Here is a 24983-nt window from a genome sequence, read left to right as displayed (position 1 = left end):
GATATATGAAACTTCTGTAGGGACGTGGACTAGTAGTGCTGATATGGAAGCTTACTAATATTTCCAGGAGGAATAACAGAGACAACACAATATTAATTACTAAAACAGACCAATCAGAAGAGCTGCCGGGCGGGGTGTATACTTCTATAGACAGGTTCCGTACCCCTGGGGCACAAGTACCACAGGGTGAGGTCCTAGGTTTTATAGGACACCTAAACTTGGCTGATGTCTGTGCTGTCGGGTGTCGCTCATACTCAAATTTTTGTCTGGCAGTAGATGGCGGTCTATTTGGCGTCCAGGAGGGAGAATTGGGTTGTGTCATTTAGTAGCCCGTCCAAGCCTAGGGCATTTTCCTGACTGCACTGCGGTAGAAGAGGGTGATCTCACTGGAGTGGGGGCAGGTGTACTTGAACGCCTTCAGTTCCTCAGCATTTTGGAGATAGCGGGCGATGCCCTGGAGGCCGTCGGTGATGTCAAACTTGCGGTAGTGTCTGCAGACGATCTGTACGGGAGGAAGAGGCTCAATAATGCAAGGCAAAAATCCTGAACTGTACAAATGATCATCTACTGGTTCCTTTGGGAAAGCTGGGTGCTTATCTACACTCACCGGCCACTTTATTAGGTACACCTGTCCAACTGCTCGTTAACACTTAATTTCTAATCAGCCAATCACATGGCGGCAACTCAGTGCATTTAGGCATGTAGACATGGTCAAGACAATCTCCTGCAGTTCAAACCGAGCATCAGTATGGGGAAGAAAGGTGATTTGAGTGCCTTTGAACGTGGCATAGTTGTTGGTGCCAGAAGGGCTGGTCTGAGTATTTCAGAAACTGCTGATCTACTGGGATTTTCACGCACAACCATCTCTAGGGTTTACAGAGAATGGTCCGAAAAAGAAAAAACATCCAGTGAGCGGCAGTTCTGTGGGCGGAAATGCGTTGTTGAGGTCAGAGGAGAATGGCCAGACTGGTTCGAGCTGATAGAAAGGCAACAGTGACTCAAATAGCCACCCGTTACAACCAAGGTAGCCAGAAGAGCATCTCTGAACGCCGCACAGTACGTCCAACTTTGAGGCTACAGATGGGCTACAGCAGCAGAAGACCACACCGGGTGCCACTCCTTTCAGCTAAGAACAGGAAACTGAGGCTACAATTTGCACAAGCTCATCGAAATTGGACAATTGAAGATTGGAAAAACGTTGCCTGGTCTGATGAGTCTCGATTTCTGCTGCGACATTCGGATGGTAGGGTCAGAATTTGGCGTCAACAACATGAAAGCATGGATCCATCCTGCCTTGTATCGGTAACGGTTCAGGCTGGTGGTGGTGGTGTCATGGTGTGGGGAATATTTTCTTGGCACTCTTTGGGCCCCTTGGTACCAATTGAGCATCGTTGCAACGCCAAAGCCTACCTGAGTATTGTTGCTGACCATGTCCATCCCTTTATGACCACAATGTACCCAACATCTGATGGCTACTTTCAGCAGGATAATGCAATGCCATGTCATAAAGCTGGAATCATCTCAGACTGGTTTCTTGAACATGACAATGAGTTCACTGTACTCCAATGGCCTCCACAGTCACCAGATCTCAATCCAATAGAGGAGCATCTTTGGGATGTGGTGGAACGGGAGATTCGCATCATGGATGTGCAGCCGACAAATCTGCGACTGCAACTGTGTGATGCCATCATGTCAATATGGACCAAAATCTCTGAGGAATGCTTCCAGCACCTTGTTGTATCTATGCCATGAAGAATTGAGGCAGTTCTGAAGGCAAAAGGGGGTCCAACCCGTTACTAGCATGGTGTACCTAATAAAGTGGCCGGTGAGTGTATGTGTCAGCTGAGCAGCAGTATAGTATGTAGGGTTGTGTCGGGGCATTTAGGAGTCTATCAAAGCTGGGTGATATTGCATATGGTATTACTCTATCACACAGATTGGAAGCATCACCAAGGGGAAGTTTTAGATGTGGAAAAGCAGTGTGACAACCAATATGGCTGCCATTATAGCACACCAACCCATAAGGATGTCCCTTTATGTTTACAAAAAAAGGAATCAAAGAAAGCTGGGTGGCGAGCTGTATTCAACTTTCCTTCTTGCTGCTGCTGCCATGTAAAATGTGTGCTTGCTCTGGAGTTGCCATGACAACACAAACAAATTGAATGTTGCATGGACTTCCTATTATGTCATGCCACTCCTATAAGTGAGGATCACATGACAGGATGTCCACACCGATCATTAGTTGATGCTACCATGGCAACCCTAGAGCAAGCAGAATTTTAACTCCAGAATTCTCACTTACATTGATGATGTGGAGTTTGGGCAGCAGGTTGCAGTCGGGCAGGGTCAGGTTATCTCCATCCAGGAACTTCCTTTTTGAGACGGTCATTTTGGGGTCCTTTGCCAGCTCTGAAGGTAGGGGGCTCTTCAGGAAATAGTCTAACTTCACCAGCGACCGCAGCAAGCTTTTCTGTAGATCTGGAAACAATGGTAGATGAACAGTTAAAGATCTAGTCGTGTTACACAACGATCTAGTACCGGGGTCCGACCACTGCCGATCCTGACAACAAAGGTTAGTTCATGCCAAAATGAATGTGGCTGAGCTGCAGTACAACATACAGCCACAGGAACAAGAGTGGCGCTGTGTCATATACAGCCATCAAGGTGTGTCAGTGTTCCAGGGGGCACCAGAATTCTTACGTCTAGTAGTCTTGGGGTATGGAGGGTGGACTTCAAGTTAAAAAGTGGCGACCCCTTTAAGCGTGGGATCATTCATTGTGTGGTTTGGTTTACTTATAGTACTCACTGTCTTCCTGGGCTGCGGACTGATTCTTAATGTACGCAGAGAATTTATGGAAAACATCATTCCCGGCCGTGTTGGATTCCTTGTTTTTGGGTGTCATACTGGGAAATCTAGGAAGAAAAAAAATAAAAGACTTCAATCGCTGAGCAGTGAGGCATTGTCTTCCTAATTACATCACAGAAGACAGATTTGCATATTCATCCCATGATCCCTCACAGTGGAGCGCAAATGGCTTAATAAGACTGCACACACCTAAATGGTGGTTTCTCCCTAAGGAGTGACGATATCCCCTTAACCCTGTCTAGAAGCCTCTCACCTCTGCCAAGTCAGTCTTCTCTGCGCCGGGCTGAAGAGTCCCAAATAGATTGAAACAGCTGTCCTCGGCTGAGAGACTGACTTGGTAAAATCCCACATGATTGCAGCAAAGGCCTTTGGGAGGGTCGGGTATGATGTTAAACGGAGCTCCCCCTAGTGGGCTGCATGACCGAGGCACTGTCTTCCTTTTTACATCATGGAAGACAAATTTGCATATTCTTCCAGTGAGGAGTACAACTCCGAGGTGCCCTCTAGTGGTTATGTGTGGAATAGCATACACTTTACTGGAGGCAAATCCTAATATGTGCACCATAGACTAATAGTATAATCCCACAGTCCCAGCAGCAAAAACCCCAGGATTAGAACACCCTCGATTACCGGGGAGGTGCCAACTTCTCCTCCAGAAACTCTTCAATCTTGTTCACGTCTATTTTGACTTCATTGTTGTAAACAAGGAAGGGAGGTTGAGTGCCCGGAGCCAAATCCTTCAAGACCTCCAAGGCCCTGGATAGAGAAGAGAGAGAGGGTCACAAGAGGTAGGTTATAGTAGTTTTATTCTTGTACATAGGAGGTAGTATAGTAGTTATATTCTTGTACATAGGAGCAGTATTATAGTAGTTTTATTCTTGTACATAGGAGGTAGTATAGTAGTTATATTCTTGTACATAGGAGCAGTATTATAGTAGTTATATTCTTGTACATAGGAGTAGTATTATAGTAGTTATATTCTTGTACATAGGAGGTAGTATTATAGTAGTTATATTCTTGTACATAGGAGGTAGTATTATAGTAGTTATATTCTTGTACATAGGAGCAGTATTATAGTAGTTATATTCTTGTACATAGGAGTAGTATTATAGTAGTTATATTCTTGTACATAGGAGCAGTATTATAGTAGTTATATTCTTGTACATAGGGGCAGTATTATAGTAGTTGTATTCCTGTACATAGGAGTAGTATTATAGTAGTTGTATTCTTGTACATAGGAGTAGTATTATAGTAGTTATATTCTTGTACATAGGAGGTAGTATTATAGTAGTAATATTCTTGTACATAGGTAGTATTATAGTAGTTATATTCTTGTACATAGGAGCAGTATTATAGTAGTTATATTCTTGTACATAGGAGCAGTATTATAGTAGTTATATTCCTGTACATAGGAGTAGTATTATAGTAGTTGTATTCTTGTACATAGGAGTAGTATTATAGTAGTTGTATTCTTGTACATAGGAGTAGTATTATAGTAGTTATATTCTTGTACATAGGAGCAGTATTATAGTAGTTATATTCTTGTACATAGGAGCAGTATTACAGTAGTTATATTCTTGTACATAGGAGGTAGTATTATAGTAGTTATATTCTTGTACATAGGAGGTAGTATTATAGTAGTGATATTCTTGTACATAGGAGTAGTATTATAGTAGTTATATTCTTGTACATAGGAGGTAGTATTATAGTAGTTGTATTCTTGTACATAGGAGTAGTATTATAGTAGTTATATTCTTGTACATAGGAGCAGTATTATAGTAGTTATATTCTTGTACATAGGAGTAGTATTATAGTAGTTATATTCTTGTACATAGGAGTAGTATTATAGTAGTTATATTCTTGTACATAGGAGCAGTATTATAGTAGTTATATTCTTGTACATAGGAGGTAGTATTATAGTAGTTATATTCTTGTACATAGGAGTGGTATTATAGTAGGTATATTCTTGTACATAGGAGCGGTATTATAGTAGTTATATTCTTGTACATAGGAGCAGTATTATAGTAGTTATATTCTTGTACATAGGAGCAGTATTATAGTAGTTATATTCTTGTACATAGGAGCAGTATTATAGTAGTTATATTCTTGTACATAGGAGCAGTATTATAGTAGTTATATTCTTGTACATAGGAACAATATTATAGTAGTTGTATTCTTGTATATAGGAGCAGTATTATAGTAGTTATATTCTTGTACTTAGGGGATAGTATTATAGTAGGTATATTCTTGTAGACAGGGGCAGTATCATATTACTTAGTTATTGTAGATTTGATGCGATGTAAAAGAATATGTTATAAAGACTATCCTGAGGTTGTGTATTTGCCCTTGTGTACTAATACTTCTATACAGACTCTTTGTTGCGCTCACCTCTTCATGTCCACGGTGTTCAGTGTGAAGGTGCATCCCTTGGACATCAGGATCATGGCCAGACGTTGTGAGAAGGGATTTGTTCCAATACTTTCTCCATCTTCACTTGACTATAAAAATAATAAGATAAAGATCACTGGTTAACAAAACTTATTCAGATGAGGGGATTCACTGCCTGTCCAGGATTACAATAGATAGTATATCGGTACATTATTGGTCTCTCCCATGTGCTGGTCCAGGCTTAGTTTGAAAATATTTCAATGTGTGAATATGGTTGTATAAGAAGAAGTAGCGGAGAGATGTAGCTAGGATATATAGACCAGATATAAATCCACATCATCTGTCTACTTTAGAGTGTGTATCGTACGCCCCGGTGACATGTGAGATTATTATTCGGCCACAGGCCCTGCACTTATGATAGTGTTGCAAAGGTATCCGGAGTGTTCATTTAATCTGTTTAGAAAAATGCCTTTGTTAGTGTAAATAAAGTTTCTTAAAATAAAGCACATCATGTGCTCCCTGTCACAGTTCTCTGGCTGGCCATTGTATGTACCTATAAAGCAGGGATAGGGAACCTTCGGCTCTCCAGCTGCTGTGAAACTACAACTCCCAGCATGCTCCATTCACTTCCATGGGAGTTCCAAGAACAGCAGAGCAAGTATGCATGCTGGGAGTTGTAGTTTTACAACAGCTGGAGAGCCGTACGTTCCCTACCCCTGCTATAAAGCATCACTATCCCCCCCCCCCCCCTCACTAATATCACCAGGGCCAGAATAACCATGGCAGGAATATCACATAGCTGTAGCCTATTCTGTATTCACTTCTATAAGCTTTATTTATAATAACCCCCTTTAACAAATAAAGGAGATGTCATCATAACTCTGCAACCAGGAGGAATCTCATGATGAAGAGTGGAGGAATTACAAATATCCACGGGGGCGGGTGTGGGGTATTTGAGGTGTAGACATTGTGCAATTGTTAACCCACAAGATTCCTGACTTCTCTCCACAGTAAACAAACAAGATTTTTTACAGGTTCACACCTATCAGTCCCACCCATGGGTGCTGGTTCTTCTGCGGAGAATAATGGGGAAATACTGATGGGACAGCTGCAGGATTTACTAGACTAACCAGCCCGGCGAGAATCCGCACCGCACCGTAACACATGGAGATGGCTCATTCTTGTCATTTCAAAGGAAGCGCCATCAGGAAGCAGAAGATACTGAACTGTAGGTAGCCTGAGGACAGGATGGTGGTCCCCCGGGGCCACAGTCAGCCAGAACAGTCTGCTCTCATACAGCAGATGGGGAAGACCAAACAGGAAAAAAAATGTATCCACCAGTAGAGGGAGCACTAAATAATACCACCGTATGCACTAAGCTCCCCCTAGTGGTGAAACACAAATGGGGGAGTTTATTAACCCATCCATGACTATTTCCTGACATAGTTAAGTGTTAACGTGCTGCATCATTGTTGCACCAAGGTTACTCCACATCCCTCGCCACTTTTTGCAAAAGTGGGAGCAGCTTGGTCAGGCCAGGCTAAGGTAACGCCAGTCTTGATAAATTCCGCCCATGTTTCCAGGATGGATAGCCACATGAAGCAGAATTGTAATCTTCCCACTTCACAGTAAAAATGTGCATAAGAATTTAGGATATTTTCCAAATGCTCTTCTGTTTTGTGCTGATTCTTTCCCTCCTTCACACACATTGCTGCTTTCAAACCTCTGCTGGTTGCCCATGACAAGAGACCTTAGATTGGCTCCACCCTGCTGCCAGTCATGTGACCTTATTGCATAGCAGTAACTGTCATCTGATCTCCCACAATGCATCAGGGAACCGGCAACGTGCTCAATGTAGCATTAGATGGGAATGGAGAAGAACTGGTCACATGAAGAAAAAATGCAAATAAAAACCACATTGTCACTAAATGTCTTTAGATCCATGCTGGTTGAAAAGTGTGAACATGTCTGTGCACACAAGTTTCACATCGTTCCTGACCCTTGTAAGTGCCCCAACCCTCCAGATTCCCCCTTGATTATATCCTGCTGAACAACTGGCGTGTTTTTTTTGCAATAAAAGGGTTAAATTTCACCTTTCTGACAGTGGAAGGCTGTCGCCCCAGAAAGCAGGGGCATTACATTGATTTTGTCCAGACTGTAAGCCATGTAAGGAGAACAGGAGGAGATCAAAGTTTATCCCGACCTAGTGAGACGACAATGACCTATGGGGCCCCCTGACTTCTGGCCCGGTCATAGCTGTGACCACTGCAACCCCTCTTGTGATACCAATGGGGCAGAGCTATAGGATTGTACATGCAATATGGATAGGGTCTGGGTGCAGGTGCAGACCACTAGGGCTTGTATAGACTTTATTAACAACGGGGTCCAGAAACAAGTTCCCAGGGGCCACACGGTGGCTCAGTGGTTAGCACTGCAGCCTTGCAGCGCTGGAGTCCTGGTGTTCAAATCCCGCCAAGGGCGTAAAACCATCTGCAAGGAGTTTGTATGTTCTCCCCGTGTTTGCATGGATTTCCATCCCATATTCCAAAAAAGACATAATGATAGGGAAAAAATGTACATTGTGAGCTCTATGTGGGGCTCACAATCTACAAAAAAAAAAAAAAAAAAAAAACAAAGTTCCCTATTGCAGAAAACAGGGTTGAAATGAGGATGGGCCCTGCAGGCAGAGGAGGCCAGCACGTTACACTCAGGACAATGGTTTTCTCATCTTCAGAGATGTTTCCAGGTGACTCATTTAATTAGTGGCGTCATTATTAATTATGGCCGCCACACCCTGTGCTGGCACCAGACAAATCCGGGACCTGCCCAGGACTCATTGCACCACGTACAGTTTTACATTCTAAGTGTCTCCGGCTCTTCATATTATTTATTTGGAGACTTTTCTCAAACCATTCTCCATGCCACGGACACCGTAACTTTAACCCCATTGTGTCAGCATCTGCCATAAACTACTGCAGCAGCAAAAATCCCATAGTACATGAATCTAGTGTAGTGATAGGGACAGTAGTAGTTCTGCCACTATCACAACTCTTCATTTCTCGTGCCCTGTAGGGATCATAGGTTTATGGTGAGGACCCATAGAGATCACACGTGTATAGTTAGGATCCATAGGGACCATAGGTTTACAGTGAGGCCATCTATCTGCCAGTGAGAATCACAAAGTCACATTCACACATGTCATTTATGGATAATCTTATTGTATAGGACAGAAGCATGACAAGAACACCTGGGACAACAATATACCGCCACACAGACCTGCAAGGAACACGAATCCTCTAATTAAGAAGAGTCCAGACTTGTTACCTAAGCGTTGAAATTACAGAAGTGTAAGAGAAACTAACAATTATCACTACTGAAACCGCACATAATGGAGGACGAGGAGCAACAACCACAGTGACCTGTGACACACTGAGAATAGAGACCAGTTCACACCTGAGGGCCGTGCACAGGAAATCCTTAATATAGCAGACTGCTCCTAGAAACACTGTGTAAGCAAGATAGTATACAATTGTAATTCTAAAGCTTCACTATCTAGTATTATAGTAGTTATATTCTTGTACATCGGAGTAGTATTATAGTAGTTATATTCTTGTACATAGGAGTAGTATTATAGTAGTTATATTCTTGTACATAGGAGGTAGTATTATAGTAGTTATATTCTTGTACATAGGAGCAGTATTATAGTAGTTATATTCTTGTACATAGGAGTAGTATTATAGTAGTTATATTCTTGTACATAGGGGGCAGTATTATAGTAGTTATATTCTTGTACATAGGAGGTAGTATTATAGTAGTTATATTCTTGTACATAGGAGTAGTATTATAGTAGTTGTATTCTTGTACATAGGAGGTAGTATTATAGTAGTTAAATTCTTGTACATAGGAGCAGTATTATAGTAGTTGTATTCTTGTACATAGGAGTAGTATTATAGTAGTTATATTCTTGTACATAGGAGGTAGTATTATAGTAGTTAAATTCTTGTACATAGGAGCAGTATTATAGTAGTTGTATTCTTGTACATAGGAGTAGTATTATAGTAGTTATATTCTTGTACATAGGGGGCAGTATTATAGTAGTTATATTCTAGTACATAGAAGGCAGTATTATAGTAATCATATTCTTGTACATAGGAGGTAGTATTATAGCAGTTATATTCTTGTACATAGGAGGTAGTATTATAGTAGTTATATTCTTGTATATAGGAGTAGTATTATAGTAGTTATATTCTAGTACATAGAAGGCAGTATTATAGTAATCATATTCTTGTACATAGGAGGTAGTATTATAGTAGTTATATTCTTGTACATAGGAGGTAGTATTATAGCAGTTATATTCTTGTACATAGGAGGTAGTATTATAGTAGTTATATTCTTGTACATAGGAGTAGTATTATAGTTATATTCTTGTACATAGGAGGTAGTATTATAGTAGTTATATTCTTGTACATAGGGGGCAGTATTATAGTAGTTATATTCTAGTACATAGAAGGCAGTATTATAATAATCATATTCTTGTACATAGGAGCAGTATTATAGTAGTTGTATTCTTGTACACAGGAGTAGTATTACAGTAGTTATATTCTTGTACATAGGAGGTAGTATTATAGTAAATTCTTGTACATAGGAGCAGTATTATAGTAGTTGTATTCTTGTACACAGGAGTAGTATTACAGTAGTTATATTCTTGTACATAGGAGGTAGTATTATAGTAAATTCTTGTACATAGGAGCAGTATTATAGTAGTTGTATTCTTGTACATAGGAGTAGTATTATAGTAGTTATATTCTTGTATATAGGGGGCAGTATTATAGTAGTTATATTCTTATATATAGGAAGTAGTATTATAGTAGTTATATTCTTGTACATAGGAGCAGTATTATAGTAGTTATATTCTTGTACATAGGAGTAGTATTATAGTAGTTATATTCTTGTACATAGGGGGCAGTATTATAGTAGTTATATTCTTGTACATAGGAGGTAGTATTATAGTAGTTATATTCTTGTACATAGGAGTAGTATTATAGTAGTTGTATTCTTGTACATAGGAGGTAGTATTATAGTAGTTAAATTCTTGTACATAGGAGCAGTATTATAGTAGTTGTATTCTTGTACATAGGAGTAGTATTATAGTAGTTATATTCTTGTACATAGGGGGCAGTATTATAGTAGTTATATTCTAGTACATAGAAGGCAGTATTATAGTAATCATATTCTTGTACATAGGAGGTAGTATTATAGCAGTTATATTCTTGTACATAGGAGGTAGTATTATAGTAGTTATATTCTTGTATATAGGAGTAGTATTATAGTAGTTATATTCTAGTACATAGAAGGCAGTATTATAGTAATCATATTCTTGTACATAGGAGGTAGTATTATAGTAGTTATATTCTTGTACATAGGAGGTAGTATTATAGCAGTTATATTCTTGTACATAGGAGGTAGTATTATAGTAGTTATATTCTTGTACATAGGAGTAGTATTATAGTTATATTCTTGTACATAGGAGGTAGTATTATAGTAGTTATATTCTTGTACATAGGGGGCAGTATTATAGTAGTTATATTCTAGTACATAGAAGGCAGTATTATAATAATCATATTCTTGTACATAGGAGCAGTATTATAGTAGTTGTATTCTTGTACACAGGAGTAGTATTACAGTAGTTATATTCTTGTACATAGGAGGTAGTATTATAGTAAATTCTTGTACATAGGAGCAGTATTATAGTAGTTGTATTCTTGTACACAGGAGTAGTATTACAGTAGTTATATTCTTGTACATAGGAGGTAGTATTATAGTAAATTCTTGTACATAGGAGCAGTATTATAGTAGTTGTATTCTTGTACATAGGAGTAGTATTATAGTAGTTATATTCTTGTATATAGGGGGCAGTATTATAGTAGTTATATTCTTATATATAGGAAGTAGTATTATAGTAGTTATATTCTTGTACATAGGAGTAGTATTATTGTAGTTATATTCTTGTACATAGGGCCAGTATTATAGTAGTTATATTCTAGTACATAGAAGGCAGTATTATAGTAATCATATTCTTGTACATAGGAGGTAGTATTATAGCAGTTATATTCTTGTACATAGGAGGTAGTATTATAGTAGTTATATTCTTGTATATAGGAGTAGTATTATAGTAGTTATATTCTAGTACATAGAAGGCAGTATTATAGTAATCATATTCTTGTACATAGGAGGTAGTATTATAGCAGTTATATTCTTGTACATAGGAGGTAGTATTATAGTAGTTATATTCTTGTACATAGGAGGTAGTATTATAGTAGTTATATTCTTGTACATAGGGGGTAGTATTATAGCAGTTATATTCTTGTACATAGGAGGTAGTATTATAGTAGTTATATTCTTGTACATAGGAGGTAGTATTATAGTAGTTATATTCTTGTACATAGGAGGTAGTATTATAGCAGTTATATTCTTGTACATAGGAGGTAGTATTATAGTAGTTATATTCTTGTACATAGGAGCAGTATTATAGTAGTTATATTCTTGTACATAGGAGGCAGTATTATTGCAGTTATGTTTTTGTACTTAGGGGGGCAGTATTCTAGTGTTCTGTATATTCCCAAACACAAACTATTTTTCCCATTTCAGGAAACCTTTTCAAAATTTTACTAAAAGGTCTTATTTTAATTATTACTTTTTGGTGATGAGTTAATGATGCTAAGCATAAGAATAAGATAAGAATATTTTAGCTGTTTGCTACATTTAGTATAATTTACATACCGGTATATAATGAATGTCACCTAGGACAGTACGGACCCTCATATGTTCTTGAAGGTAATGTTCACTTGTAATCTTTAGCAGAAACACTTAAGAAGGTCAATAGCACCTGCAGCATCTTTTAATTTATATTGTAGACATTTAGGTTCTGTGCTCTAGACAGATCTTATTTTCATCGTCTCTCTGGTTCTTACTGAACACCTGGACATATACACAGACTATGATTAAATCCTATCTGTATTGTACATTAATGAGTATATAGCACTTACCATGACTCCATTAACAGCTACCTATTGACAGTTTCCAAATAACCAGATATTTTTTTTCTACACGTCTGCTGCCTATATAGACATGTGCTTCAGTTTAGTTAACAAAACGACTCCCTAGATAAGCAAGAGAGAGTCAAATTGCAGAGAAATGCTCAATGCAGCCAAGTAGCCGTAGCAAAACATTGCTCACCAGCCCATTGGGATCTACATAATACCATCCAGCATGTCTTGTTGGTGATTCTATAGAGTGCAGGTATCTGCAGATGAAATGCTTTGCAGACCATGGATGAGTAGTGAATGCAGCTATAGCTTTACCCTGACAAAGAGCTCAATTTTGGGTTCAGCCACCATGGTCTTGCAGGCTGTTGGTGACGCCATGGTGGGTCCTCTGGTGGTGGCCGTAGTTCCTCAGGCCCTGATCTTGACTCGGATTCTGCAGGTGTGATCCTCGCCTCTGGTTGTCTCCGCTGCCTGGAACAGAGTGACACTCCCTTTACAATTAAAGCTGCACTAACCACATTCCTCCATGTCACACGTCAGTCAGAGTTGCTCTTCCTTAAAGTTCTGATACACAGATGATCCTCCTAATCATTCATTCCAGGCATACATCATCTTCTGACCACCCAAATACCAGTCATCTTAGCACACATTCCTGCCCTGAAACCTGCTTGTGTCAGTGTTAACTGCTAGATCAGCGTAGCCTACAGATTTGTATGTGCATTGTCAGTGGCACAGAACAATTCAGGTCATGAAGTGCTGTACAGAACACTAATTACACATCCAGTTAGCATCCATAGTACCAGTAGGAGGCGCTGTGGTTGTAGTTACACCTGGGCTCTGGTCCTAAAGTCCCTTGACCTTATAGTATTGCTATGAATGGCATGTGAGGGCTGCTGGGCCTGACACAGTTTCCTGGAAATGTCTGTCTTGTAACTACACTGTCTTTAGGTACAACAGATTGTGCTGATTTTGTAATAAATCTACACAGGAGGTCAGAGCTACAAATTCCTGATACACAGTTCCAAATCTCCTGCTAAAAAACATAAAACCAAATGACAAAATCCTGACTACCTGAAGCCACCACTAGAGGGAGATGTGGAGCTTAAAGAATGGTGTTATTATAGATATCAGTACACAGACAGTAAGGTCCTGAGCTCCCCCTAGTGGTGATTACAATAATATGATAACATTCAGCTGCCTGTATCATTGCAGGCGTTTCGGAGCTCTGTATTAGATAATGGAGCTCAGTTCACTAAAAACATATTATTCACTGGAAACTAGACAGACATTACCAAAGAAGATCCAATAAGGAGACCCAACGTATAACAGAAGTGGCTGCTGAAGACTCCCCACACAGAGGACGCTACACAATGCCCCCTGTTATCTGTCCTTCATAGGTCAAAATGGCATTTGCTGCAGTAAAGCAAGGAATGGTTCACAGCATTACATTGTAACTATGAATAAGAGGAGCGAAGATAGACCTTTTATTCAACGTGACCTTCACAACCCAGGAACACATGGATCTCCGGCCCTTAAGAAAACTGAAACGCTACTGCAAAAATATCAAAGGCTTCAAAATAAAGCAAACAAAGGATCAATGTAAAAAAAGCTAAATCACCAAGTGAAGGATCCGTGTGTATTTGTATTCATGTGTATCTCCAGGTGAGGTGCACCACACGCTATATTAGTATATTGTTATATATAGGAGCAGTATAATAGTAGTTATATTACTGCCTCCTATGTACAAGAATATAACTACTATACTACCTCCTATGTACAATAATATAACTACTATAATACTACTCCTATGTACAATATAACTACTATAATACTGCTCCTATGTACAAGAATATAACTACTATAATACTACTCCTATGTACAAGAATATAACTACTATAATACTACCTCCTATGTACAAGAATATAACTACTATAATACTACTCCTATGTACAAGAATATAACTACTATAATACTACCTCCTATGTACAAGAATATAACTACTATAATACTACTCCTATGTACAAGAATATAACTACTATAATACTACCTCCTATGTACAAGAATATAACTACTATAATACTACTCCTATGTACAAGAATATAACTACTATAATACTACCTCCTATGTACAAGAATATAACTACTATAAGACTGCTCCTATGTACAAGAATATAACTACTATAATACTGCTCCTATGTACAAGAATATAACTACTATAATACTGCTCCTATGTACAAGAATATAACTACTATAATACTACTCCTATGTACAATATAACTACTATAATACTGCTCCTATGTACAAGAATATAACTACTATAATACTACTCCTATGTACAAGAATATAACTACTATAATACTACCTCCTATGTACAAGAATATAACTACTATAATACTACTCCTATGTACAAGAATATAACTACTATAATACTACCTCCTATGTACAAGAATATAACTACTATAATACTACTCCTATGTACAAGAATATAACTACTATAATACTACCTCCTATGTACAAGAATATAACTACTATAATACTACTCCTATGTACAAGAATATAACTACTATAATACTACCTCCTATGTACAAGAATATAACTACTATAATACTGCTCCTATGTACAAGAATATAACTACTATAATACTGCTCCTATGTACAAGAATATAACTACTATAATACTGCTCCTATGTACAAGAATATAACTACCAAATACAAAGAGAAAAAAATATAAAGTAGCTCACCCTTGTCGTCCTTTATAGTATCAAGATTGGTGCACGACCCTATTCTCCTTGACTCACCGGAGTGAATTTGTACAAAATAGTTTTTTCAAAACCGCAGCTTTGATGTAAGGGTCCGCAACTCGGAGCTTTTAAAACAACTTCTTTATTTCATCTTCTTAAAAAATCAATTCGCCACCTTAGGCTGAGGCACACATTCATGGACAACACATAGTGAAGACAAAATAGACACTGGACATAGTGAATTTAAAAATCTCTATGAAACTGACGCGTTTCGGAACGTCCAAAGCGTTCCTTAATCATAGTGAAGCTAGCTTCACTATGATTAAGGAACGCTTTGGACGTTCCGAAACGCGTCAGTTTCATAGAGATTTTTAAATTCACTATGTCCAGTGTCTATTTTGTCTTCACTATGTGTTGTCCATGAATGTGTGCCTCAGCCTAAGGTGGCGAATTGATTTTTTAAGAAGATGAAATAAAGAAGTTGTTTTAAAAGCTCCGAGTTGCGGACCCTTACATCAAAGCTGCGGTTTTGAAAAAACTATTTTGTAAGAATATAACTATTATAATACTACCTCCTATGTACAAGAATATAACTACTATAATACTACCTCCTATGTACAAGAATATAACTACTATAATACTGCTCCTATGTACAAGAATATAACTACTATAATACTGCTCCTATGTACAAGAATATAACTACTATAATACTGCTCCTATGTACAAGAATATAACTACTATAATACTACCCCCTATGTACAAGAATATAACTACTATAATACTACCTCCTATGTACAAGAATATAACTACTATAATACTACCTCCTATGTACAAGAATATAACTACTATAATACTGCTCCTATGTACAAGAATATAACTACTATAATACTACCCCCTATGTACAAGAATATAACTACTATAATACTACCTCCTATGTACAAGAATATAACTACTATAATACTACCTCCTATGTACAAGAATATAACTACTATAATACTACCTCCTATGTACAAGAATATAACTACTATAATACTACCTCCTATGTACAAGAATATAACTACTATAATACTGCTCCTATGTACAAGAATATAACTACTATAATACTACCCCCTATGTACAAGAATATACCTACTATAATACTACTCCTATGTACAATATTATAACTACTATAATACTGCTCCTATGTACAAGAATATAACTACTATAATACTACTCCTATGTACAAGAATATAACTACTATAATACTACCCCCTATGTACAAGAATATAACTACTATAATACTACTCCTATGTACAATAATATAACTACTATAATACTGCTCCTATGTACAGGAATATAACTACTATAATACTGCAGTACTACTATACTACGAAACTATTACAGTAGTTCTATGCAGGTTTTTACTGTCTGTAGTGACTATATTGGCTCTCTTCTCCATATTATGGACATGAAGGTTAACATTATGATCTACTTTAAAGTGTAAAATGCTCTTAAAATTTTTCTGACTTTGAATACAAGAGATCAAAGTACACTCAGAGCACGTACGTTAAGGTATATATAGGGTGGGGGGTTTACAAGCTCTGGTGACCTGACAGATTATTTCCCTTCCTTTGCTATATAGGGGGCACTTCTTACACACATAGGGATTACTAGACTTTGTAGGCAGGGTACAGTATTTTCTCTTACACAGTGACTCCCTTCTCATTGGTTTGTATCTGGTATATAATTCGATGGGGCACAGGCTAAGGCAGGGTGCTGGCGCTGTGTCTGGCAGATATATACAGACCAGGTTTCTAATGTGTGAAAGACGTCTTGTAATGCTACTTGCCATTGGTTTATCTGTCAGCTCACCTGGCCGGTCTGATGTTACAGCAGAACAGAATTGCCTATGTCAGCATACTACGCTTTGGCGTCATTCTCTATTTGCAGCTTTGGGGGATCCTGGATAAGATGTCTGACTTGTTAACATGGCTGGTTACTTAAAGACTGTAAGTAATCAAACAAGTATACATGAAAATGAGGGTAGGTAAGTTCTTTTAGAGCAGTGGACCCCAGGGGTCGACCCTAAGGATCCACAGCTCTATTCACATCCATATTTCCCGACCTACCTCTCACGCACCCAGGAACAGGAGGCGACTACAACATAAAGTGCACATATTTGGTCATTTAATTTGCAGTTTTTGAAAAAAAAGGAAAAAACACAAAATAAAGCATTATGTACAACATACATAACCCATTTTTGGCAGTGCAGTTCCTAAAAATGGCCACAAGGCCGTGAGCGCCCTCTGCAGCGACACTATATACAGTGGTTGGCACATTTATATTGCACAAAGAGACGGGTAAAAGGGGATGTCAGCACGAAAAACAGCGAAACGTAAAGAATCGGAACAAACTAAAACTAAGTCATAATAATGCCCACAGAGCAGAGCACCACGTCTGCTGCCAATGTCCTGAAAATGAAAGTGCGTGGAGGACGGTGGAGCCCCCTGTCTGCAGCATGATGTATATACATTCCTAAAACAACATCATGAAGAGAATCCTCTGCTATAGCCAGTCTCATCCATTCACTGGCCCTAGCAGATGCCAGTCTCTCTGTTCACGGGGACCCCAGTCTTGACCCGCCATAGCTGTGTCCCCGGCTGTGTTCATTTATAAGCAGTTATGGAGTCTGCTTTTTGTCCGTTTCAGAGCAGCGCCCCCTATGCATGGACAGTGTTATGTGCGTCATCCAGGTCCATGTGCTGTATACACAGCTGTCTGGCACAGTCGACGATGTTAAGCCTTCTACACAACCCCCCAGCTTGATTTGGAGGATATTGTAAAAATGGGGCAGTGGTCTCCAGTGTATTGGTTGTTACTGCTTGGTAGTGCAGAATGAAGACGTCTCCTCAGCAGAGAGTGTCTGTGTTAAAAGACAACTGAGCCTGCAGGAAACAGAAAGATGGCAGATTACAATATTGTCTCCAGCCCCGAGACCTAACAGCACACCCCGTGCTCCATATACAGTGCTCCATATACAGTGCTAGATATGGGAGATGTGAAGAACGCTCAGCCATTGTATAAGTGTTATCTAATACCCAGGAGCATTGCATAGCTTGTTTTCTACCATGTAGGATCTCTGCTTGCCATCAGTGACTGGGGAGATTCATAAAGACCAATATCTAGAAGGGCCTGTTCATAATACACTATAGCCCCCTGATGATGTATATGAAGGCAGTGCTGTATCCTACTGAATAGGTCACCCATTGTGAATACATCTGCTGTGTTATAGCTTTATTATTACTGTCTACTCTACCCTTTTTCTGTTATACCGCCCCATTCAAATAGAGATCAATGGACACCCTTATGCCTCATGCACACAACTGTACTCTTCATCCGAATGGACCCATACACTTTGATGAACACATTGAAGAGCTGCAAAATATGGAGCCTGCACCTGTCCGTACATGCAGCTCTGTCATTTTCAATATATGGGTTAGTGAAAACCACGGATGACACATAGATACCAATCTGTATGTCATTCGTGACATTTTTACTGGCCCGCAGACTGCATGCAGTTGTGTGCGCTTAGCCTAAGCGTGTACACAAGAAACCTATCAGTAAGCTCTCACACTTACAGTGTCTGTTTGCCATATAAATAAAACTTATTCAGAGTTTGCTTTTGGCCACCTTCATGACATGAACTTCTGGGAAATACTTTAAAGCACAGTGTAAAAGTATCTCACAGCGGATTGTTACAATTGTATCCAGTGTAAACAATGTGGACTCTGTACTAATACATTGTACCTGCACTGACACATTGTAACAGACTAGGACAGGAAAGGAGAAAGATATGTGTTCAAGTGGTTTTCGTGGCTTCCTACTGTTAACCTGTCCAAAGATGGAGTCTGACGCCCAGATTCCACACAGATCAGCTGATATGGATGCTATAGTGGTGGATGGAGCCAGAAACTGGCAATACAACCAGAGCTGCAGTAACCCTGCATACAACCTTTCTCGCGTCATATCCCTCGTTCTGCACCTCACACAGTTGTGGGTGGAGCAGGGTAGGGGGGGGTCACCTCGGCCCTACATATTTATTCTAATTCACACCAGTTTTCTGGCGTGATCCATACATGAAAGCTCCACCAGTTCCTGACTGGGGATGATCTGCAGTTTGGTACATGAGCTTGTGTCTGAATTATTAACAGGTTGGAACCTCTTGATAAATCAGGGGCGCCTTGTACCTGTCAGGGCCTTTATTAAGTCTGACATGTGAAGCACCAGACTTAAAGGGGTTGTCCATTTTCAGACCAATTTTGAAAGACAAATGTTATGGTTTGTATAATAAAAAGTTGTACAATTTTCCAATATACTTTCTGTATCAATTCCTCACAGTTTTCTAGATCTCTGCTTACGGTCATTCATTCTGCTCACCTCTAGTGGATGAGTCTGACCATGGTCATGTGATTTACGGTCCATGGTCATGTGATGAGCACACAGGTACAGCTCGTTATAGTCACAGCACAATCAGACATCTGCCTGGTAATCAGCTGTGGACCTGTGTGCTCATCACATGACCATGGACCGTAAATCACATGACCATGGTCAGACTTTTATCCACTAGAAGTAACAGAATGAATGACAGCAAGCAGAGATCTAGAAAACTGTGAGGAATTGATACAGACAGTATATTGCAAAACTGTATATTTTATTGCACAAACAACAACATTTGTTTCTCAATATTAGTCTGAAAGTGGACAACCCCTTTAATATATCTGCCCCACTGGGCACAAGTCCCAGCATGCTCTGCTGCTTGGTTTATAGTGAGATAACGCTATAGAACCCCAATAGGTGTGACTATGAAGAAGCCACTCTTACCCTTTCCTCCTCAAAGCTTATCAGACCCTCATCATCAGTCTCTAGATCTTCTGGCTCCTCCACCACCAGGGCCCGCAGTTCGGTGGGGGTGGTCCGGGGTCGCAGGAGACTCAGAACTCGCTCCATGGGGGATGGGACGGTGTTACTATGGTTTGCCTCTTGCTGTTCCAAGTTATCGCTCTGTTTCTTGGCAAAGTTGACAAATACCTGTCAAGGGAAGAAAAAGCTGTGGATAAGCAGTGTCACTGAAACAATACGCCAAGTCAATTGTATAGACTTATGGGGTTAGAGGAAGGGGTTATCCAGGACTATGATACTGACTGATGCAGCCTCTTCACTGGATACCTAGCACAGCGCCGTACAGTACGTAATGGCTGCACTGGGCATTGTAACTCTTCCTCTTTCATTCAAATGGGACTGAAGTAAGCAAGGTCAAGTGACCAAATGACATGATCTTACTGTCGGAGAAGGGGAAGTGGAGATCAATATCATAGTCCTGGGATTTCATTAATGGTTATGCAATGTCTGTGGCCACCATTCAATGAGAGAAGATTGGGCAATTGTATAGACAGAGGCCTTACTTACATTGTCCAGTGTGGTCTGGCTGACAGAGTAGTCCTCGATCCCCAGCACGTCCACTACTTGCTCCATCTTACTGAAGACTTGGGCTAGAGAAACCTGTTCAGACTTCAGTTGGTACTGGACCTTGGTGTGGTGTCTTTCCTGCAGGATACATGATAAATAACTCAGACATGAGCTTCAGTTTACAAAAAAACATAAAAATGGCCAGAGTATATGCTTAAATGTTTATAAATCGCAATCTTGTAAAAGATAAGCGTCACCATATCTGTCTTGTAGCCGCTTATCTCCATCCCTCTAAACAAATAATGCAGGTTTATAAAGAGAGCAGCTCCGGGAAGATAGTCCTAGACAATTGATGGAGGATGACCACCATACTCACTTTGAGAATAGCTTCTGGAAAGTTCCTATTGAAGAATCGTACGACTTCCTTAACGTTAACGCTGGACTTCATTCTAACTGTGATCATATATCCGTCACCAAACCTGTGCAACACAGGACGGTATGTTTTATAGGCTGCAAGATGATACGGTGAACATATTTGTTGTACAAGCTGCAGTTACAAAAATTCGGGGGAAGGGGTGGCAAGGTGCAGATTTAGCCTCTGGGGCTCAGGATCTTGAAGCTATACCTTTAATGTCTGCCTGCTTCAGGAGGCCACAGTCCAAAATTTGCCCTGGGATTGTGTTACACCCCTATGTACCTCCCTCTCCTGCAATAAAATGTGTTCTTACCGGTTTTTCAGATGCTGGATGCTGCCGAGGCATTTGAGACGCCCATTGACCATGATGGCCAGTCTTGTGCACAGAGCTTCACATTCTTCCATGCTGGGAGAAATACATCGCAGGTTAGGCAGTATTAATTTACCAGACCAGGATCGGCCTTCCGCGACAGCTTGCCATTGATGGACAGACAATATGGCTGACATTACTGATAAAAAACATTCTTGACACTTATCTGCACAAAAATGGAAAAAGGCCACATCCAAAGCTGCGACCAATGCTTATGTTGTTCCACTGCAGCTAAAAACGAGAGATGACGTAACTTTGCAAACACTTTCAATTTAAAATATCCTATAATTTTGTGTCTACAGTTCCTATGTATGCCTATGTGTCGCCATGGCAACAGACTACAAACAAAGCCTGCGTAATCTAATCTTGCAATCATGTTGACATCTATCTGTCCCCTGCCCAGTGGCGTAACTACCACCATAGCAGCAGAGGCAGCTGCCACAGGGCCCGGGACATTAGGGGGCCAGGTGACAGCCGCTACCGCTGAGGGTTTTTTTTTTTTTTTTAATAGGCCGTTACGGGCCCTATTTACTTACTGATCCTGGCTGGGCCGGGATCGGTAAGTGACACCGCGGGCCCCACAAACACTATCATTATACTCGGGGGTCTTTGCAGACCCCCCTCGAGTATAATGATTGGAGGCCCGGGAGAGATAAGAAACATAAAAAACACTGTTACTTACCTCTCCACAATCCTGCCAGGCCTCCTTCCTAGTTGTCTGACGTCTCTGATGTGACATGAACCCGGCCTGCGTCCTGGGTCATGTGACGTCCGACGTCATTGAAGGAGGATGGAAGCGGAGGCCGACAGCGTAGGAGCCAGGGGACAGGTAAGAAACAGTAGTTTTTTTTATGTTTTTATTCCCCCGGTTCTCCGATTATTATACTCTGGGGTCTGAAAAGACTCCAGAGTATAATAATTGTTTATGGGTGTCCACTATGGGGGATAATACTGTGTGCAGGGGCCACTAAGGGACATAATACTGTGTGCAGGGGCCACTATGGGGGATAATACTGTGTGCAGGGGCCACTATGGGGTATAATACTGTGTGCAGGGGCCACTATGGGGGATAATACTGTGTGCAGGGGCCACTATGGGGGATAATACTGTGTGCAGGGGCCACTATGGGGGATAATACTGTGTGCAGGGGCCACTATGGGGGATAATACTGTGTGCAGGGGCCACTATGGGGGATAATACTGTGTGCAGGGGCCACTATGGGGTATAATACTGTGTGCAGGGGCCACTATGGGGGATAATACTGTGTGCAGGGGCCACTATGGGGGATAATACTGTGTGCAGGGGCCACTATGGGGGATAATACTGTGTGCAGGGGCCACTATGGGGGATAATACTGTGTGCAGGGGCCACTATGGGGGATAATACTGTGTGCAGGGGCCACTATGGGGGATAATACTGTGTGCAGGGGCCACTATGGGGCATAATACTGTATGCAGGGGCCACTATGGGACATAATACTGTATGCAGGGGCCACTATGGGGGATAATACTGTGTGCAGGGGCCACTATGGGGGATAATACTGTGTGCAGGGGCCACTATGGGGGATAATACTGTGTGCAGGGGCCACTATGGGGGATAATACTGTGTGCAGGGGCCACTATGGGACATAATACTGTGTGCAGGGGCCACTATGGGACATAATACTGTGTGCAGGGGCCACTAAGGGACATAATACTGTGTGCAGGGGCCACTAAGGGACATAATACTGTGTGCAGGGGCCACTAAGGGACATAATAGAGCGCGGAGGAATGCCGAGGAGGGGGGAGGGTCGGTTGAGGTCGTCGGTGTCGGTTGGGGGGGACCCATGTCTAAAGTTCGCCACGGGCCCCGCCATTCCTAGTTATGCCACTGCCCCTGCCTTTTGCTCATCTATATACTGTAAGTTAATAGAGAGTAGGAAGGGTCAAAAGGGTTTCTTTGTAATCAGTTGCCATGGAGACACATAGATCTGCAGAAGAACTGAAAGCACCAAATGATAGAAGATTTTTAATTTTCCCATTTTTTTTTTTAATTTTAATTAAAAATGGTTGATCTCAAAAAAAAAAAAAAAAAATTCAGATTTTTTTTTTGCAGATTATTTTGACAGTACATTATTAAATGAGGTGCTGAATTCCTTGAACCCTGAAGTTTTGGTGTTTAAAGAGGTGGGAAATCATTCACAATGACATGTTGCCATGGAACCTATCTATAACCTGATGCCCCCTGTACCTGTGTGACGTCAGCACCAGAGAGCGCCCCGTTTTTATAATATCCAGGATTAGGTTCCACAAGAATCGGCGAGCTTTGGGGTCCATTCCCGTCGTAGGTTCATCCTGTAAAGACAAATTTAGAAAGATCAGTTTATTATGATCATTTCCTAGCAAAGGCCCCATTATCACATGTCATGGTCCATATCTCACCAGAAAGATAAAGGAGGGGTAGCCGATAAGAGCAATGGCCGTAGACAACTTCCTCTTGTTGCCACCGCTATACGTTCCGGCTGGTTTGTCAGCATATTGAGTCAGTTCCAGTTTGTCCAATGCCCATTTTACCACCTGGCATGGAAGAGTAAATGTTTTTAGGTATGTACCGTATGTATGTTATGGCCAATGTAACCACGCGCTTAAGGCTGTGACTCAACATGTCAAACTCACCCTTTCCTCATCTTTCCATGGGATCCCCCTGAGACGGGTGTAAAGCTCAAGGTGTTCCTGGGCTGTCAGTTCATCAAATAAGGCATCAAACTGCGGGCAGTACCCGATGCTCTGCTGCACCTGAAGAAGCTCCTTCAAAATGCTGCCAAAAAAACAGAGAAAGCCGCATATCAGGTTTGTGGTACTGAGCAATGATCTAACAGGGAAAAATGACAATTTTTGGGATAATACAGACTTATTGGGGTAACACAGTTCTGGGGTACTGGAGCGGTACAGGCAATGAGCCAGATTTTCTCTAAAATGAATGTCTGGATGTCTAATATGAGACAGAAAATGGAATTCAAGCTACCTGTGACCATTGATGAAAGCTTCTCCGCCCGTGGTGCTCTCATCCCCGGTCAGCATCTTGAAGGTGGTGGTCTTCCCAGCTCCATTTACTCCAAGAAGCCCAAAACATTCACCAGGCTGGACGCCGACACAGAGACGATCGACAGCTAGGATGCGGCCCATCTTACGGGATTTATACACCTGCAGTAGAAATTAATATTATATTTTCTGCGGGCTTGTGAAGGCAGCTTTGGATGTGACTGGAGAACAATAATGGACAAGGTGAATATCATACCTTTGTCAGATTTTCTATCTTTAACATGTCATTATCCGCTCCTCCACGTAAAACTCTCTGACGCTCATTCGCCACATCGATGTCGTCATCCTCAATGGGTTTAATGGAAATAGGGAGACGCCTATAAGGAAAAATACATGTATACGGTGAAATAGGATCTGTGATTTGAGTTCATTATGGGGTCTAGTCCTGAGCCTGAATTAATGTTGTGGTCTAAGTTCAGGGCATGGATTGGAGGTGTGAATTATTTTAGGGAGTCTGATTTAATTTTGGGTCTGGTTTGAGCTTGAATTAATTTGGAGGGGGGGGGGGGGGGGCAAGATTTTGGCCTGAATTGCAGTCTAAAATTTTTGAGTAATATTTCAAAAATTATTCTGGAGACTGGTCTCAGGCCTGAATGAATATTGGGGTTCATCAAATTTGGAGTTACATTTGGGG

At 40.5% G+C, this 24983-nt stretch overlaps 2 protein-coding genes across 3 annotated transcripts in view; both read right to left on the bottom strand.

Moving 5' to 3' along the window:
* Positions 1-225: 225 nt before the first annotated feature.
* Positions 226-12933, bottom strand: CLIC3 (chloride intracellular channel 3). Its single transcript, XM_075260381.1, has 6 exons — positions 12616-12933; positions 5255-5364; positions 3497-3622; positions 2807-2913; positions 2303-2478; positions 226-502 (listed from the first exon to the last, which is right to left on the bottom strand). Exons 1-6 carry the CDS (start codon positions 12676-12678, stop codon positions 341-343), a joined length of 744 nt encoding a protein of 247 aa, XP_075116482.1. The 5' UTR covers positions 12679-12933; the 3' UTR covers positions 226-340.
* Positions 12934-17183: 4250 nt separating this feature from the next.
* ABCA2 (ATP binding cassette subfamily A member 2) overlaps positions 17184-24983 on the bottom strand; it is a 50590-nt gene continuing 42790 nt past the window's right edge. For both annotated transcript variants that reach the window (XM_075260371.1, XM_075260372.1), the window contains exons 39-48: positions 24546-24666; positions 24273-24451; positions 23924-24065; positions 23690-23824; positions 23499-23602; positions 21213-21305; positions 20861-20963; positions 20485-20622; positions 19900-20106; positions 17184-17963 (exon numbers count right to left, since the gene is read on the bottom strand). In XM_075260371.1, coding sequence (XP_075116472.1) covers positions 17928-17963; positions 19900-20106; positions 20485-20622; positions 20861-20963; positions 21213-21305; positions 23499-23602; positions 23690-23824; positions 23924-24065; positions 24273-24451; positions 24546-24666 — 1258 coding nt within the window. In that variant the 3' untranslated portion in view covers positions 17184-17927. The remainder of the gene's footprint in view (positions 17964-19899; positions 20107-20484; positions 20623-20860; positions 20964-21212; positions 21306-23498; positions 23603-23689; positions 23825-23923; positions 24066-24272; positions 24452-24545; positions 24667-24983) is intronic.

The sequence above is a fragment of the Leptodactylus fuscus genome, chromosome 11, assembly GCF_031893055.1.
Source record: "Leptodactylus fuscus isolate aLepFus1 chromosome 11, aLepFus1.hap2, whole genome shotgun sequence".
Classification (NCBI taxonomy): Eukaryota; Metazoa; Chordata; class Amphibia; order Anura; family Leptodactylidae; genus Leptodactylus; species Leptodactylus fuscus.
Note: the sequence above shows the minus strand (reverse complement) of the source record. Positions and strands in the feature narration are given on the sequence as shown.

Bases quoted from the DNA above. Each gene is read 5' to 3' on its own strand.
- CLIC3 (XM_075260381.1), bottom strand. From the start codon at position 12,678: ATGGCGTCACCAACAGCCTGCAAGACCATGGTGGCTGAACCCAAAATT. The intron at 2,479-2,806 runs GTGAGTACTATA...CATTGTTTCCAG, and splicing joins GTCCGCAGCCCAGGAAGACA to ATCTACAGAAAAGCTTGCTG. The intron at 503-2,302 runs GTAAGTGAGAAT...CCTCCCGTACAG, and splicing joins CCAAACTCCACATCATCAAT to ATCGTCTGCAGACACTACCG.